Source organism: Phalaenopsis equestris, unplaced genomic scaffold (assembly GCF_001263595.1).
Source record: "Phalaenopsis equestris unplaced genomic scaffold, ASM126359v1 Scaffold000224, whole genome shotgun sequence".
Taxonomy (NCBI): domain Eukaryota; kingdom Viridiplantae; phylum Streptophyta; class Magnoliopsida; order Asparagales; family Orchidaceae; genus Phalaenopsis; species Phalaenopsis equestris.
The window spans coordinates 6,015,793-6,033,674 of NW_018164666.1; the positions used below are offsets into that span (position 1 = coordinate 6,015,793).

The following is a 17,882-nucleotide window of genomic DNA, read 5'->3' on the forward strand; positions in this document are numbered from 1 at the left end:
GGAGAACAAATTTACTTGAGAAAGATTTCAATACCCAAGTACAACATGAACATCCCATTGCAGATTTCAAAAATTCCTTGCATTGAACAGTGGGTCCAATTCATTAAATATGAATACGTTTACGAGATGTGAAATTATTTTATCGCATGCCAATAATCACAAAGTGAATGGAGATTTTGAGCTAATCATAAGCCTCTTAGAATAGCTATCATGAATAAAAAAAAAAACCGATTAGCAATGTGTTAGGGGAATAAAAGAAGCAAGATAAACCATTGAAACCTGTTTTGAGATGCTTAGAAATGGAAACTGTTAGTTCACCGAGAGAAACAGTCCTCGGAGTCCCGCAGCTTGGACGATCGAAAGAGGAAGAAGCGGGCAGCTGGAATTTTGATCGAGCGAAAGGACTGAGCGGAATGCAGGCAGGGGTCTTTGGCGCAAACTGAGCTTCGACGCAGTGAACAGGAGACGAGCTGAGTCGAGCGGGGCTTCGGTCGAAACAAGCAGAGGCGAACGGGAGTGGGGTCGAGCGGCTCTGACGCAGAGAAGAGAGGAAAGACTGGAAGTCGAGCGGCTTCGGTGCAGCGGAGGGCGAAGCAAGCGTTTCAATTGGGGGCTTCGATCAAGTCGCAGAGAGGCGAGGGGACTCGACGTGGATGGCGCGATCGAGCAAGCGAGGAGTGAGTTTCTTCGGCGTAGAGAGGAAGGCGAGTGCAGGAGAAGCTCTGCTGCTTCGATGCGGGAGACGGAGGCAGGGAGGAGGGATCGAGCAGAGAGCGGGAGATGATCAGGAAAGAGAAGCTTCTTCGGTCGAGCAGAGGAGCAGAGGAGCAGGCGAGTGCGGGAGAGGGTCGCGCGAAAAGGTGAGGCGTTTGAGCGGCAGAGGCGAGCGAGGGAGATGGCGATTCGAGAAAGGGGTTTCGGTGCAGAGGAAAAATGGACGAACAGGAGAAGAAGCGGGGGCCGAATCTTACCTCGAGCGAGGAAGGTTCTCGATGCAGAGGGGAGGAGCGAATCAGGAGTTTTTTTGGTGGAGACCGTCTCAAATCGTGCCGAGAAGGGGAGAAGGCGAACGGGGGTCTCTCTCGCGCAGAGGGAGAGCGGGATCGAATTAATGAAAGGAGCGGGCTTGAGAGCCGTTACTTTACGCATTGGCGGTGAATTGAATTATTTCCTTTTAGAAGGTCACCTCAATTGAAAAATTCAAATTCTTAATTAAAGTGAGATTAAATGTCAAATTTGAAGTTCAAAAATTTTAAATTCAAAATATTTAGCCTTCGGTCAGCCCGAGTTGAACCTGGGTCGAGCCCGGGCCCGCGTCACGCTAACGTGCATCAATTTTCGTGTTAGTCGCTCGCGTGTGTAACCCTAGCAATATGGGTGTCCTTTCTGGCTAAAGTTGATGTTCCGGACGCTTCGGCGCGGTCCGTTTTGTCATTCGGGGTCGTCCGGACGAGTTCGCCGACGAGCGAGTCGATTCAAGCCAAAATCGTGTGTGATGCAGTGAGTGCGTGAAATGCGGCGTTCGCGAGTAATCGAGTCACAAAGGGTTCACCTAAGGCTGTTGATCCTATAGGAACTCAATTTCGGGCCCTCTACATGTTGGTCCTTAGCCCTTGCAACTAAAAGTTGAGTGCTTGGAACCACTCATGCGAGTTCTTCACAAAAATGAGTCAAGAAGTGGCTTGAAGTTCTACGGGAGGTGGGCTCCATTACTAGTCCGCTAGGATGGTCAACCAGGAACTCCTAAGGCTAGATTATGGGTTCTGGGAGTAGGAGACTAAGACCTCACAAAAATGAGGTCAACAGTTTGTTAATGTTATTCTCTTATAATTTTTTTCTTATTTAGAAGTTAAAACTAACTCTACTTCTCTATCAATTATTATAGATTTGTCGGAGGTTGCAAAATATTCAAGTGTTTGGGAGGCTAGAGGACTTTGTTAGACGGTTTTGTGCACCGGTCATATTTTGTTCTTTTTGTCATGTTTATGGATGATTTTATTCTTTTTGTCATATTTCCTTATGTTAGGTGTTGATCGCTTCATTTATTGTTGAGGCTGACAGTTTTGGCAATATGCATCGGATTATTTGTCAGCATGGTTAATGAATTCTGGTAAAGCTGACAGTTTTGGCAGCATTGGTTGGCTACTTAGTTGAATACTCACATTAATGAATTTATAACGGTGCATTAATGTGCATTTCTGGAGCAGTTCATTGATGTGCATTTTTGGAGCAATGCAATAATGTGCATTTCTGGACCAGTGCATTGCATTTACTCAAGTTAAATAAGGTTGATGGCTTTTGGTGATTTGTCTCTGCTTTGTAATTGTGGTGATCTATCTTTGCTTCTCGCATCTCTTAATTGCTTACTGGACAACCTTCTTTGTTCATTGCCAACTATGGTTGTTGGTGGTAATTCACTTAAATGAACTTATAGTTCATTCTTGAAGGTTTGATATAGCATAATACTTGTATTTTTTAGTTGCTTAGTTGAACTTATAGTTCATTGTTGCTTAAATGAGCTTATAGTTACTTAAATGAACTAATAGTTCATTGTTGATAAAGCATTGTTGGGATTTGTAGTTTGTTGTTTGGGGTTGGTCATGTATGTGGTGCGTTTTAATGTTGTTGCTTTTGGTGTTGGTTCTGCTTTGTGCTTGTGGTGATCGATCTCTGTTTCACGCATCTCCTAATTGTTTACTTGTCTTTTGAGCTTTGTTCATTGCCAACTGTAGTTATTAGTGGTAATTCAGTTGTTGCTTAAATGAACTTATAGTTCGTTCTTGAAGGTTTGATATAGCATAGTACTTAAAACTTTTTAGTTGCTTAATTGAACTTATAGTTCATTGTTGCTTAAATGAACTTATAGTTGCTTAAATGAACCTATAGTTCATTGTTGATAAAGCTTTGTTGGGATTTGTGGCTTGCTTTCTCTCTGTTGTTGGTTCATTCGGATGAGGCGCCAAGGTACCGGTTGGCTATTGTTTAGTTAAATGAACTTATTGTTCATTCTTAAGGGTTTGAACTGCATATGTAAGCATATAGTTCACTATATTGCTACCTGTTGGGACATATACTGCTATCCCTATACATTGGAATCTATAAGGTTTCTACTTTCTAGAGCAGTTCATCATGTTATTTCCTATTTACAAAAGCCTTCTTTTCTGGGTGGTTTTAACAGCCTTCGTTTCTTATCTGGATAAAATTAAATGTTGTTGGTTTTTTGTTACTAGATTGGTTTGTAACTTTTGTTCTGTTGTTGGTTGAGAATAGTTTTTGGGCTGCTTACGGACATCGAGGTTTGGATTTCGAATTCAATAGGAAATTGATTTTCATGTCTTGGATCTCACTCCTCTTGGCATTTTGGAGAGCAATGATGAGATCTACAACAATATCAATGAGCTCCACCAGCATACCTACACGAACGATGCTCAGCTATCTTTGTTTGGACAATTGTCTTGGTTTTACGCCTTCGACTTGTTGGTGCTCTATTTATTTCAGAATACGATATTTTTATGATGAAGCATTTCATTGAGGCCGCTATACAGTCTGAGCTCTCTTTATACCCCTGGATAGATCTTGTTTTTTTGCTTTTGTTTTACTTTGCCCTTTGATGTATTTGGCCTCTTTTCATTGAGGTTGTTGTATAGCAATAATAAAAAATGATTGCAGGTTGGTCTTTCTCAAGACCATGTTAGATGTGATGTTGATGAAGCTCAACTAGAAGGCATCAAGGCAAGCAAACAAGGTAGAAACAAAGCACTTGACACTTCTCAAAGAGCATTAGTTATAGAATAAAATAAATGTGATTGTGCTTAAAATTATGTCCAACTTTCTTGTATTATTAAGAATTTATGATTCATGTAACCTATTTATGCACTTTTTAAAGCTTATCCAATTTGTACCGTACCTCTTTTTCTTTCGGTTGTAAATTATGTTTGTAACCAAGTTATTTTATCAATTGAACATCACTTGTTTTAACTAGATTGAATTTCTATGTGTTTTTTTTTTTTTACATGTCAAATACATATATTTTGGTTTATCAGAAACCGAAAAGTTCATACATAATTAAATTTTGGTTTGACTGGATCGGTTCTAAAAAAAAAAGATTTAGTTTGGTTGTTTGGTTTCTGGATATCGATTTAGGACGGTTGGCCAAATTTTAAAACCGATCCATCCGAACAAACCAAATGCACACCCCTAGCTGGGTAAGCTGAAATTTCATTTACAATTTGCCCTGCTAACAATAAGTTGGGAACAATGTCAGCAGGGCCTATTAACCATGAAGACCCAAGATATTAATATTGATATAAATTATTAATAAAAAAAAGTACAAATAATTTAAAACTTGAGTCGAATTGATGAAACTGAGGGAAATTTTCAAAATAGATAATTAATTTCTAATTTATATGAAGGATAGATTTAAATCATTTAAAGTATGAAGTTCAGATTTAAAAGAATATATTTATAACATAAGAACACCAACATATATGTTTTTAATTGACAAGTGGCTAAGCATCTACGTTTTTGTCCATTAATGAATTTATAAGGCGAACAAGATTGGGGAGAGAGAAAAGACAGAGACAAGGGAGCATGGCAGCAATTCAGGCAAAGCATAGAAAGTGAAAAAAAAAAAACATGCCGGCAAGCAAAGTGTAACAGACGAGCACACTCACGACCAAGCAAAGAGAAACAAGCAAGCAGTAAAGCTAGCAAAGTTGATGAGCATTGTGTAAATAGGCTACATGGTTAAGGGTCATTGAGCAATGTCACACGCATAAGGGTGTGGCGTGTGCCAATCCAATGATCTTCTTTTTCCTCCTTGTTTTCAAGCAAGTACAAAACTAAGTCATAACACAATTTTTTCCTCTTCACTTCTGAGATTTCAGTAGGATTCTTGAATGTGATTACCATTATAAGCTACCTGTTTATGATGTGACTAGTTGTTAAGACAACTTCCCAAGATATTATTTTGCGTTTTTATCTTGAAAAAAAAAGCTGCTGCGACAAGGAAATAGGTGGCAGCTTTTTTTCATTCAGAAATCCTATTATGTTGAGCTTTTGTATACACGAGATAACTCATGTATCATTACCTTTCATTAAAATTAAGATGAATACGCATGTAGGTGGCCATTTTTCGTTTAGCCACCCCATCTTCTGCCATGCCATAGAAGATGTTTATTTGGAAATATGATGAATTCTGGAACATTTTTTTCCTAGTAAGGAGGACATTAAGCAAAAGACGGACGTGAAATTGATAGAGATTAATAATTTCATACTTACCATCTCAAATGGAGAGTCCAATATTCCTCTAAACAAACCTTGAAATTTATACAAGTCAAGTGACTAACAAATAAAAAAACAAGAAAACACTCCAATGTGTTGCCTGTTGACTTCCTTACTAAGCTCTGAGTAGAATTCTTCACTAAAATAGTTTATGCTTTGAAATAGACAGGTAAGTCATGAAAGCAATCACCCCAACCAAGTCTACCCTTTAATTTATAAATAAATGATGAATGTTAGTCGTTATAGCCAAATAAAACGGATGACAAGCAAAAAAATTTGAAAATTCTATATGAAACAATAATAAGTAATCTGAATTGTAAATTGATTGCATTTTTTTCTTTTTAAATTTTCAAGGAATGTTTTTGACAAATTGTTAAAACAAGCTTGTTGTACTCTGACTAGAACAATAAATGCTTGATGCATGATAGCAAAGTTTTTCTTGGTTATAAAATAAACCTTTTTAAATTAATCCAAAAAATTATCCAAAGTTATCCTAAACTAAAGGCTGTCAAAAGTTTTCAAAACAATTGCCATTATAATGAATGATAAGTATGAGAAACATATTCTTGAACAGTTATATCCTCCTTAAAGGCTTTAGGGTTTACCAACTTACTATACATATTAATCATATCAGGAAGACAAAATAGAACTTGGAAGAGACATATCTCCTGCTCAACAGCGAATGCATTAAAAAATCTAGCAGCATCAGAGGAAAAAAATAGAACATTGGTTATATTGTCCAGATCCACTAAGACCGATGTTGTTTCTCCCATGCATGATTACCAACACAAACATTAAAGCAGCATCACCATAGATGCTAAGTCACAATCATATGTACATGTAGACACTTAAATGGTTTTCCTTATTCGTCTCCTGTTTCAATGGAAAAGAATAATGAAAACAAAACAAAAATTACATAAATGAAAAGACAACTTCTGTGAAACATACTACATTAATTAACTGAAGACCGTAAATAAAGTTTAACCCGCAAGACATGGAACATATAGTACAAACAAGAGTTAAAATTTTATAATTTTAATGAGATTAAATGCTGATATAAAATGAAACCAATCAAATATTAATGAACAATGAAGAAACAAAAAAGATATGAGTACATGTGAACCAAATTCATAAATTATAAACTTACTTTCCAGAATCGCATATCAACCTTTCTTCTTCCGGAAGAAGAATGTCTTCTTTAAAAGTAGAGCTAGAACCTATTTCTGAGGAGTTAGTCTTATTCTCTGCCTTCACTTCAGCAAACTTCAATTGTGATGCCAACTTGGACAGAAGCCATTGCATGTATCCTGGGATTGGGCTAAGTGTTGCAAATACCTAGGCAAAAACTATGAAGAGCTAGAAAATTATAAATGTAAAGAAGAGTTTTACATAACAAAATATGCAATGGGAAAAAGGAAGACTCAATGATAAACGGGAACAAACGCTAGTGCAGGACCAAAAATTTTGTGTGCAATCTATCATTCAATACTTTGGCAAAAGGAAAGCTTTCTTTTTTCTTAACTGAATATTTAAATCAAAAGCTACATAAACATCACTTCTGGAAATTAGTTTCAGAAACTAGATAATCAACGAGTTTGCCTACATTAAGAAAGAAACTAGACTGGATAAGAAATTTGAAAATAAAACTACAACCCACTTGAATACAAGTAAATGCAAAGATAAACCCAAATACAACAAGAAGTTTACAGAACCCTATCAATCAAAATTGATCTACTGATTGCAAAATATAAGAAAAAGAACAAGGTGCTCATTTTGACCCCAAAGTTTTCTTATTCTCTAATCTAGTTCCTAAACTCATCAAAACTTCACTCTTTTGGGCCTTCAACATGATTGATTTAGTCCGTCAACTTAAATCTTTTGAAAAGTTGATGGGCCAAATTTGAGAATCAATAAAGTCTGGAGTCTAAATAACCATATATCCTAAATAGAGTAGGGATCAATTTGATCATTTTCTCCTTAAAATGCATTTCTCACTCTACTATAATAAATTTGGTAATTCTACATTTACCAAATTCTAAAACTGGAATGGTAGTATAATTATACATTTATGTTACACATCTGTATTTACCTGCTATTGGCATAAGAAATATTATTCAAGAAACTAAACAAAATATAATAAGGGAAATAAGTTTACTTCATTGCTCATCGGTTTATTGCATTGATTCTTCTATTAGATATAGGGGTTTTTTTATAGAATAATAGATGAAGTATCATCACATATAACAAATTATCAAATATAAGCTAAATTATGACACTAGTTGTTGACCTCCCTCCACCTAATCCACCTTGTCCCTGTACCCAACCTGGCCTTCCCAACTGCAATTACCACCTCTTGCTCAAGTTCTAGACCATGGACCTCACCTCTCACTCCCAAAAGACTGCATCAGCACTTGTATTGCTAAGACTGAGTCCTTGCCACTACAACCAAGCCACGACCACATCTGCCTACACATGATTTGCCTCCCATGCCTACTTGTGCCTTTTCATTTGCACCTTTCCTGCCTGAATGCACCCTACACTTGATCCTCACCCACAGTCAAATGTGTTCACAACAACATCTCGTTGTTACTCCCCCACTGCATAGGACTCAATTTTTCAAGCCTCCCCCACACTCAATGATCAAAGTCAAAAACCCTTTGATTCTATAACCATCTCTTCTCCACATTGTCACGTTTTCTTAATTTCATCTAAATGATTTGAACCGTTCCACCATCCATTACACAATTAAATTCAATAGTATCAAATCCCTCCTGCGACAGAAGACTTCACATTTCAAGTCAGCTATCATAATAAACTCCAACATACTAATCGATCTTCACTCATTTTGATATTTTTAATATTTTGGGGTTAAACATTTGACTACAGCATTCTCACCTAATTACTCAATATTATTGAATCTGTCAATGCTTTGACCATCTTGACTGTCAAGCGAAACTTTCTTCATTCACCAATTTTTAAAAATGCAATGTTTCTCGTGTCAACACCATTTATTATGATATTTCTTTTTTCATTTCAAAAACAAAATTTGCGCATCCAAAAATACTATAATACATCATGAGATAAATGTAATGAACTTCTAAAATGCAAAATATTCAATACTGATTAACCATTTGACAAAAAACATAATGAGTTTCTTGTTGCCAGATTATTCTCTGTACTTCATCCCTCGCCAAAATATGTATAATTTCATATGATGATTGATTCTATAATCCATGTTACAAATGCTCTCTCTTGAGTTCTTATTAGTTAGTGAGCTTTTGAATTCCTCTTTTGATTTCTAATCAATCCACCCTCGTTTCAGGAAATCATGGTGGTTATGGCCGCAGTGGTCAGACTAAAAGTGCTCATGGCCAAGAGGAAAGGATCTTCGCACACTTGCTCTACAAACATACTAATCATCCAATGGAACACTGTAGGGAAAAATTTGGCTTGCAAATCGGTATGCCACTGGCCCTTATATAGCTGCTGCTAACATTTCCACTCCCATCACTACTTTAAGTCCAACCACTCTATCTCGTGGGATTACAATCACCCAGTTTAACACTTTTGCACCTCTATATTTGCACCTCATACCATTTCCACTTCTAACACTGCCATTGCTGGTATCAGCCCGAATGTAAAAAGTGGAGGGTTGCGTTAGGTAATCGACAGCCAGCGTAAAACTTGTCGAACAAAATCATGACATGAATCATTTTGGCCTTCAAAAGAGAAGCATAATACTAAGATAAGTGTTGCCGAGATGAAAATGACTAGGTGGATGAGTGGCTTTACACTTAAAGACAAAATGTGAAATGATAATATCCATGATAGGGTTGGTGTAGCTCCTGTGATGGACAAAATTAGAGAAAGTCGTCTTAGATGGTTTGGTCACATTAAGCGTCGAGCATCTGATGATCCGATTAGGAGAGTAGATATTTTAGATTCGACTTATGTTAAGAAAGGCAGAGGTAGACCTAGGAAAACTTGGGCTTATTGTATAAAAAATGATCTTAATTTATTAGAACTAAATGAAAATATGACTCTAAATAGGACGCAATGGAGAAAAAGGATTTATGTAGCCGACCCCACGTAGTGGGATTAAGGCTTTGTTGTTGTTGTTGTTGTTGTTGTTGTTGTTGTTGTTGTTGTTGTTGTTGTTGTTGTTGTTGTTGTTGTTGTTGTTGTTGTTGTATACCATTTCCACTTCTGGCTCTACAATTGCTACTTGTTCTAGTATATGTTGGATTCAGTACTTCACTGCTTCTTCATATCAAATACGTGTGCAATAATTGTTCGCTTTCCTTGGTATGCCATCTCTATTGCTAGTCATTAGTGATGGTTTCCCATTCCTAAGTTTGGAAATGATATGTAAATCCCTCCAAGGACTTATATCGTTTAAATATTTCATAAGTTCCCCAAATCAGGTTAATTTTAAACATTTGCATTCGTGCTATACTCGTAATTGTAATCAAAGGCATGCTTTAAAGACCGCTTTGAGCACAAAGCACAGCAAAACAGCAAAGGGCTGCTTCACATCAAAGTTGGGGGCCAACTGTGTGTGAAGTGTGCGATTCACGAAGTTAGTGATTAGCGATGCAGAGCGTGAGCTGAAACGGAGTAGGTTTACCAAAAAAAGGGCAGAACTGATTTAGTGAGCAAAAGTGAAGCCAATTTTTAGTTAACCTTAATATATAAAACCAATCAAATAGTTTATTCCTAACATCAAACTAGCAAAGCAGAGGAGCCCATGAGAAGTAGAAGAAGGGTTGATCGCGCGAGCTTCTTCCAGTGGACCGAGCCTGCCAGCTTCAATGTAGAGCTTGACCTCCATCTAAGCAGAGATCAACCTCCATCGACACAACAGCAGCTGCATGTTCGACATCCACAAATTTCGCCGCATAAAGACCTCTTGTGAGGATGACATTTTTAAGGGTTTCATGAGAATATAGTATTTATGCATTAAGATTAAAAATAAATACCACTCACTTAAAATTTTAAAAGATGACAATATTTGATATTTTTAAATGATTTTTTAATAATTCAAGAAACACTAAATAAGATAAATAAGAACAAATGAGATGGCACCCAGCTTGAGCATGTTCTTTAGTAAGCCTTTCCAGCTTTAGATACCTGTGTGTGACCTGCTCAACCGTGCCTCAAACCTTGGATAAAGAAGCTGAAGCATTAATGGTACAAACATGTTTCACTATATACTTCAAAAAAGTTTCAAGCGTTCCTCACCACTATCATGTCAAACTATGAAAACCTGAGCCTTGTGCTAACGAGAAATAGTGTTTAAACTTGTGTTATTCGACCAGTAAATAATTTCATAACATTCCTCTGCAACATCTTTGGTCAATTGCAATTCTTTCAACCATTAATGTCACAGGTATCATGGCACCCCAAAATGCAATTATTAGCATATCATATTCTGGAAAATAAATATAAGCTATCACTAAAACAAATAAGAATTGAAACACACCAGGATATTTGGCATGTCCCTCCTAACTAGCTCAATTACACGTTTTATAAGAAATTTTCCAAGGTTGATCCCTGATAAGCCTGGCTGTCAAAAGGAAACCTCAAATTAGAGAAAAGAATGTATAAGCAAATTAACTGCACCGTTACAAGGAATCTCGAAGTAAGAATTGGTGGCATGAACATAAATTTATAATGATGCATGAGACAATAAAATATGAAACTTTTAATGGATGCAGCATTAAAATTGAGAAAAAGATATTTGATAGAGAAAAAATAAGATATTTGATAAAACAATGTGAAGATGGTTGCAATTTATTTTAAAATAAGAAATAGATGCATTACAACAAGAAATATGCTCTATCTCAACAAAATACAGATAATGGTTATAACTAGGATTGCCGATATAAAAATTGTAAAATAAGTGATAAGAGGGTGCATGCAACTGATGAAGCTCCAAACAAGTGGAATCTAAGGGAAGTAGTTAATGTATCTGGGCTTAAACCTGCAGTAGTCAGGTGGTTCCCACCATAATTCTACACCATGCCTCTAGAGCACGATGGCATGAAGACATAAATGGTGCACTAACCGAGGCACAGCTAGATTCTTTTCAGTGGGGACACAAAGCAATAATTTCAAAAATGCCCTCAACTTTTTCATTTGGTCTTATTTATACATACATACACATATATATATAAAGAGATATATGTGTATGTATGTATAAATGTGTATGTATGTATGTATATATACATACATATATATTTGTGTGTGTGTGTGTGTATAAATATATATATGTGTATGCATGTATTAATATAAATTTTCATTATCTAATATATACACACACACACACACACACACAGATATACATACATACACATATATCTCTATATATATATGTGTATGTATATATATATATATATATATATAGAGATATATATATATGTATGTATGTATCTTATTAATTTAATGTAAAAATTAGACATATGTTCTAGCAATAAATTATTAAAAATGAGCATTAATTTTACTTTCTGTATTCAAGTTTTTATGTGTTGAACCTATTATGTAATCATTTAATTTTCAATACTATTAAATATGTTCTCTTCAACATATACAATTGAATATTTTTTAATCTAATATACTAAGGATGTATGATTATTTTTTATATGCATATGCTACATATATATTTATTTACAATGATATTTAATAATCATAAATAAATTTTTTTTTTCAAAATTTGAAGCCCCGGTTAGGGGTGAGTTTAGAAGAAAATGTTGTTCAAAAAAATTTAACAGTGTGTGCGGGCGCGCGCACATGTCTTGTTGTTGTTCAAAGAGAAAATGTATTGTAACGAATCTTGCCTAAAAAACAACACAGCTCACAAAAAAAAAAAAGACGAACTGTAGTAAGCCTTTTATAAAATAGCACAACAACCCAAAGAAAAATACAGTATGCATTGTCTGAAAAGCAGCAGCTAACCAAGGATAAAATGAACCTATAGCAGGTCTTACGAGACAACGGCCAGACTACAAATATTGAAAAGTGCTTTATATTAAAAGTGATAAATTTAATTTAATGGATCAGGCCAGTGAGGGCAAGGGCCTCAGTGTCCTCGTTGTAGCTCCGCCCATGTGTATGGCACTCTTATTATTAGGTCGTTTAATTCAGCTTCATAAATTTCATGATACGCACCGCAAGAAAACTCAAATTGTTCAAAGAGTTTGTTTCACAGTTGACAAAGGAACGGGATTAGATGTGCTCTAAAAATTAAAAAAAAATCATTATTTCATTATCAGAATAAAAAAAGATCACATAGAATAGAAATAAAATAATTTAACTGAGATGATCATGACAAAAGAAAGCATTATTGTTTAGTGAGTGAGGCAACAAGTAAATCCAATAACTATATTTTGACAACTGAGGGAATTGACCAACATATAACTGCTCATTTGGCACATATGATGCCTAGACATAGGCAAGTATTTATTTTTTGTGGTGAGTAATATTTTCGTACTTCTGAAGTTTTATTTTCTATTTTGTATTTTCATTATTTTCACAATAGATTCTCAGATAAAAAAGAAGCTTCTCGAGCATTTCATCAACCTATGAATCAATCAGCTTGTTTCCATCAATATGTATATTGAAATTATCTTTCGCAAGTGCACAAGCAACTAGTCAAAATTTGTTAATCTATGATAATATGACAAATTTAACCTATGAAGGTTTGATAACTATACTTTTTTTGTCATGAACTCTATAATACAAATATATGACGCCACAAGTCAATCAATGACCTCAATAAATACCTCAAATTTCATTAATGTGCGTAATAACTAAGCTTTCCTATGAATGATTGCCACAGAGCAACAGCTCATCATACAGATTAAAATTCCATTAAGGAATTGATGTCATTAGCTGTGAAAAAGAAAAAAAAATAGCATATAGGTCTTATTCTAGCCAAATCCTGACTTACTTGACTTGATGATATAGAGTAAAATAATGCACAGGTTGCGTCATCCTCAGGAAACGGAGGATCATCCCACAAGACCTCCTAATGTCAACAAAAAAGAAAGAAAAATGACCAATCTCAACAATTAGTGATTAACACATTTAAAACACAAATTTGAGACTGTTAGACTAACCTGAATGGCCTTGGCAACTTCCTTTAAAAGAGCCACTTCAATAAAAATAAGCGGCTCGCCTAATGAATAGATATATTGCAGCAACATTAGCATGAGACTTGTAAATCATACTAAATAACATGTTTAGACATTAGGAGCTCTTCTCAAAATCTAGATTATGCTATAACCTAAGGGCCCGTTTGGCATCAATTTTATCTTTTATTTTAAAAAATGTGTTTGTTTAGTATATTTTTTTCATGTTTCTATTTTTTGTTTCTAAAAAAAATCAACTAGGGTTTAAAAACACTAAAAACAGTCTTTGCAACCAAACATATTTTATTTCAAACTAAAACATTAAAAAAAATGAAAATGAAAAATAAAAAACAAAAGTGGTCCCAAACAGCCCATAAGTGAACAATTACATAAAATAAAGAGAACTATTATGTTTATAATATTGAGATATGGAAGTAAGAGAACAGCTCGCTTTTATTCTGCATAAAAAACAATTAATCAGTTAGAATGTAGTATCGGCTTAGGTTTTCATCTAACCTGGTATTGCTGGATGAAAGTATCCAAAGCAACGACGATTAGTATTCAGCCGCCTTCTCAAATCTTGCAGGCTTCTAATGGGATGCACAGCCTAATTATAATTTAAGAATCAATTAGACCAAGTTTGTGATAGGAAATAACTGATTGTCAGAAGCTTCAAGCATAAAATTCAGATATGACCAACCTCATATGCTACAATTTTCTCCAGTAAGGATGCAGGATCATCCCATGTAATCTGATGAAGGTGCAAAGCTGCAGGGCTCAGCCAGGTTATGAGTTTTTCCTTTAAATATGAGTCTAATGCTCTCAATGATGGCATATTCTCTTTCCTATATTAAAATTACTTACATCATAAGAAATATATGTGTTCAATCAGATGAAACTACTACATAAAAACCTATAAAACCTTGAAAAAGACAGTATTCTTTGTCAAGCATAACCAACTAGATTAACAAGTTCTGGGATTTGCCTACTCGCAGGCATGTTCATGTTAATTATCTTATTCCAAGATAGAAAGGGGGTGCATAATACAATGAGACTCGCACTAATGCAAGGTTCCGGGGGTTAATTAACCGTACCCTAGAAAAAGAGAGTTTTTTTTTTTAATGATTATGTCCTTTATTTGTAATACAGATTAAGATTCTATTAAGATAGCAAATTAGTGCATAAATAAGCTAATATAAAAGGCAAATCATCATGAAATAGCTATGTATCTGTTTCGAAATAAAGGATATTGACATACTTATATAGCTGGGATTGGGCTAATAATGATATGAAATACCAACCTAAGCAAGCCACTATTTTTTGAAGTCATGCATCCTTTGGCTAAATAAAAAAGGGCCATTTACATACGGAGCACACAATTCTTATCTATCAACATATTTGACACCTAAACTTTCATATTTGCACACATAAAACTCAAATCTTTAATATCACATCAAAAATAGCATTGTTATCACTTTTTAAAAGTGAAATAAATATATTCATGCACAAGTTTAAAGCACCAAAGTGTGAAGTTTAAATGTGAGATACATAAATACATAAGAATTGTGTGCTAGGTATGTAAATTTCAAATAAAAAATGGCAATTATCTAAGTTAAATGCAATGCCAGTATCATATGGAATTATCATATTGATATATTCCCTTAGAAATCAAGCACGGTATGAGAACTCTTACTCAATCACTAATAGCAGGTCAGCACGAAGAGCAGCCAATATCTTTAGCCCACCGGTAAATGCATTCAGCCTCTCAAAGAAAACATCATACATCGGCTTAAGAGCAATGCGAATGTTCCGCTCCATCCTATAACAGGAAGCCAAAAATACCTCATCTCGGACGCCACCTCCTGAAGGTTCATTGTCGGTAACTGCACAAGATCAACATATCCCACTTAAAATCCATCGAGTCTTCGAGAACAACTAATGGCGGAAAAAAAAACAAAAGAAAGAAAGGAAACACCATTACCCTCCGGGTCTCGAGGGAATCCTGAGTTCAGATACTGCTCCATCAGCTCACGAACTCTCGACCGGTTCACATCGTATTCTCTCGCCAGAACAAGCAGCAGTTCCCTTCGACCTTCCTGCGGCAGGCTCAAATAACCCTACATCCAAAACTAGACTTCAGAAAAAACATCGAGCTACTTATCCTTTTCTTTCACATGAACGGATGATAAACCGTGGAGAATTCTTCGAGGTTGGCGTCCACGGACTCGATCTTATCGGTGGGGATTGTAATGGAGGCATGCATCCACTCCTTGACATCAGCCAATGTAGCCCTGCGCGAGCAAGAACTCTCATCAAAGTTGTCGGCGGGGGAGGCATCCTGCGATCAGCCAGGAGAAGCGAATCGGAGAGGACTCCAGAATTTGATGACTCGAATCAGGGATTTGGGAAGAAGAGGCTTACATTTGTAGCGGGAAATCGAGAAGTGGGTGCGAGCTGCGGGATACGGTTGGCTGCGGCGCTCATCGGAGTCTTCAACAGCACGGCAAGGGCCTTTCGATTCCTGCTCATTCCCTCGCAGTCACCGATGGCGCAGGAAGGGAAAGCAAGGCGTGCGGGCAGATCGTAACACGGAAATGAGGCATTTACATGCAATATCAGTATAGCACACAATTCTTATGTAATTACACATCTCACACCTAAGCTTGAATATTTACGTTTGTGTCATCCAAATTTCTCATATCACGTCTAACTTCTCTTTACTTCAATTTTTAGAAATAAAATGCACATTTTCATTAATAGATAGGATGCCATTTAGGTAAAAATCAAGTTTAGGTATTAGATATGTAAATACATAATTTAAGTGGTATTTATGTAAATATTTCTTTAATTTTTAGATGTATAACTTAAAAAGTGAAATATATTTTTATCATGTATAATTAAAATGATATAAATATAAAAAATCAAGATTTGGGTGGTATAATTTTAAATACATTAGAAATGTGTGGTATGCATGAAAATTTTTCATATATATTTACATAGAAGGAGAAGCTAAGACCTACTATAGCCGTTGCCATATATTTAGAATTCATAATTTTAAAAATAAACTGTTAATTGAATATTGATGTGTTTAAAATAATTTAAAAGTTTTAACTGGTGGACGACACATAAGCATATATTTTGGCTTGGAAATCTTAATTTACTTAGTTTTGGTAGGTACCACAAATCTCTAAATGGTTGTTTATTCTATTGTTGCCATATGATTGCTTAATTATAATCGACACTAGCCTATCCTTTGAGGTTGTTTGTTCATCCCAATATAATATGGTTCTCTCCTTAAAATATTTACTCATTTTACAAGTTTAGGAGTTGCTCTTTTGGAATGTATTTGGAAGTCATAAAATGTAATTGCACTCTTTGTAGCAATTGACTATATTACTTTTACAAATTTAGTTCACTTATCTAGCCTCTTTGTGTGATTGACCTTTGTATGGCTCTCTTTTTTATCTATAAGAATAATTATTAGAACCTCCAATATCCATGCATGTGTGTGTATGTGTGCGCTAATTTTGAGAAATTAATTTATATTTTGTTGGCTTTAAAAAGACTGTAATTAATATTAGGAGTGGTGTGTTGATTATGTTATTGTAGCTTATTTAATTAGAAAAATAGATTTATTTGTATGTTTCCTTAGGTTCAACTCTTGAGCTTATTCATTGGGACTAGATGTATAAATTCAATATCTCAAACTTCTTGAGCCATTTCATGTTATGAAATGGCTTCCAAGTTGTTGACCAAACAGAATAGCTCGGCACTTAGGTTCGAGACTATTTGTTTGTTCTAATTATAATTTGACTAAATCTGAGCTTGTCATTCAAGGTTGATCCTTGGACTTATTGAGCTTTAGATTTGGTGAAAAAACATGATTTATAAAGTTTATCAAATTTATAAGGCAATGATACATGTGTATCGGGAATGACTGACATAAATATTGAGAGGATATAAAGTTCCACAAGACATAGATGTACAACTAATGAGAGCCCACCATCAGAAGATCACAAAGTCCATTTATCTAATCGGACGTGATAGTATGAACCAAAGTTGACTAGATGCAGCCATCCGAGCCAAAGCCGACAAAACTAGAGACGTTCAAGTGTCTCAGGCACGAACCCATCAAACCAATACATGATAGATAAATATGCAAGTCGGCTAAAGTTTATTGCAGCCGACAATCAACAATTCGATAGACCAAATTCGAGGGAAGACTTTGCTCCTCGTTGTCATCAATCTTCCCACAAAACCTCAATGGCACCTTATCAGGATCAATAAATAAATATGTCATGAGAAGTTTGTGTAGGGGAGTGAGTTGCATCTTGGGTTACGATGATTCACCCGATTAATTTTTTTGTTTGTTTAGTGTCTAAAATCATGAATGTTGGCCTTTAAGAGAAGCATAAAAATAAGTTAATTATTGTCGAGATTAGAATTATTAGGTGGATGAGTGGCTTTACA

At 35.4% G+C, this 17,882-nt stretch overlaps 1 protein-coding gene across 2 annotated transcripts in view; it reads right to left on the reverse strand.

Annotated features, from left to right (window-relative positions):
• The window catches only part of LOC110023312 (malonyl-CoA decarboxylase, mitochondrial), a 39,374-nt gene extending 23,344 nt beyond the window's left edge, over positions 1-16,030 (reverse strand). For both annotated transcript variants that reach the window (XM_020722640.1, XM_020722642.1), the window contains exons 1-10: positions 15,834-16,030; positions 15,604-15,750; positions 15,394-15,529; positions 15,106-15,295; positions 14,113-14,257; positions 13,929-14,019; positions 13,401-13,459; positions 13,232-13,309; positions 10,766-10,849; positions 6,431-6,618 (exon numbers count right to left, since the gene is read on the reverse strand). In XM_020722640.1, coding sequence (XP_020578299.1) covers positions 6,431-6,618; positions 10,766-10,849; positions 13,232-13,309; positions 13,401-13,459; positions 13,929-14,019; positions 14,113-14,257; positions 15,106-15,295; positions 15,394-15,529; positions 15,604-15,750; positions 15,834-15,941 — 1,226 coding nt within the window. In that variant the 5' untranslated portion in view covers positions 15,942-16,030. The remainder of the gene's footprint in view (positions 1-6,430; positions 6,619-10,765; positions 10,850-13,231; positions 13,310-13,400; positions 13,460-13,928; positions 14,020-14,112; positions 14,258-15,105; positions 15,296-15,393; positions 15,530-15,603; positions 15,751-15,833) is intronic.
• Between the last annotated feature and the right edge of the window lie 1,852 nt (positions 16,031-17,882).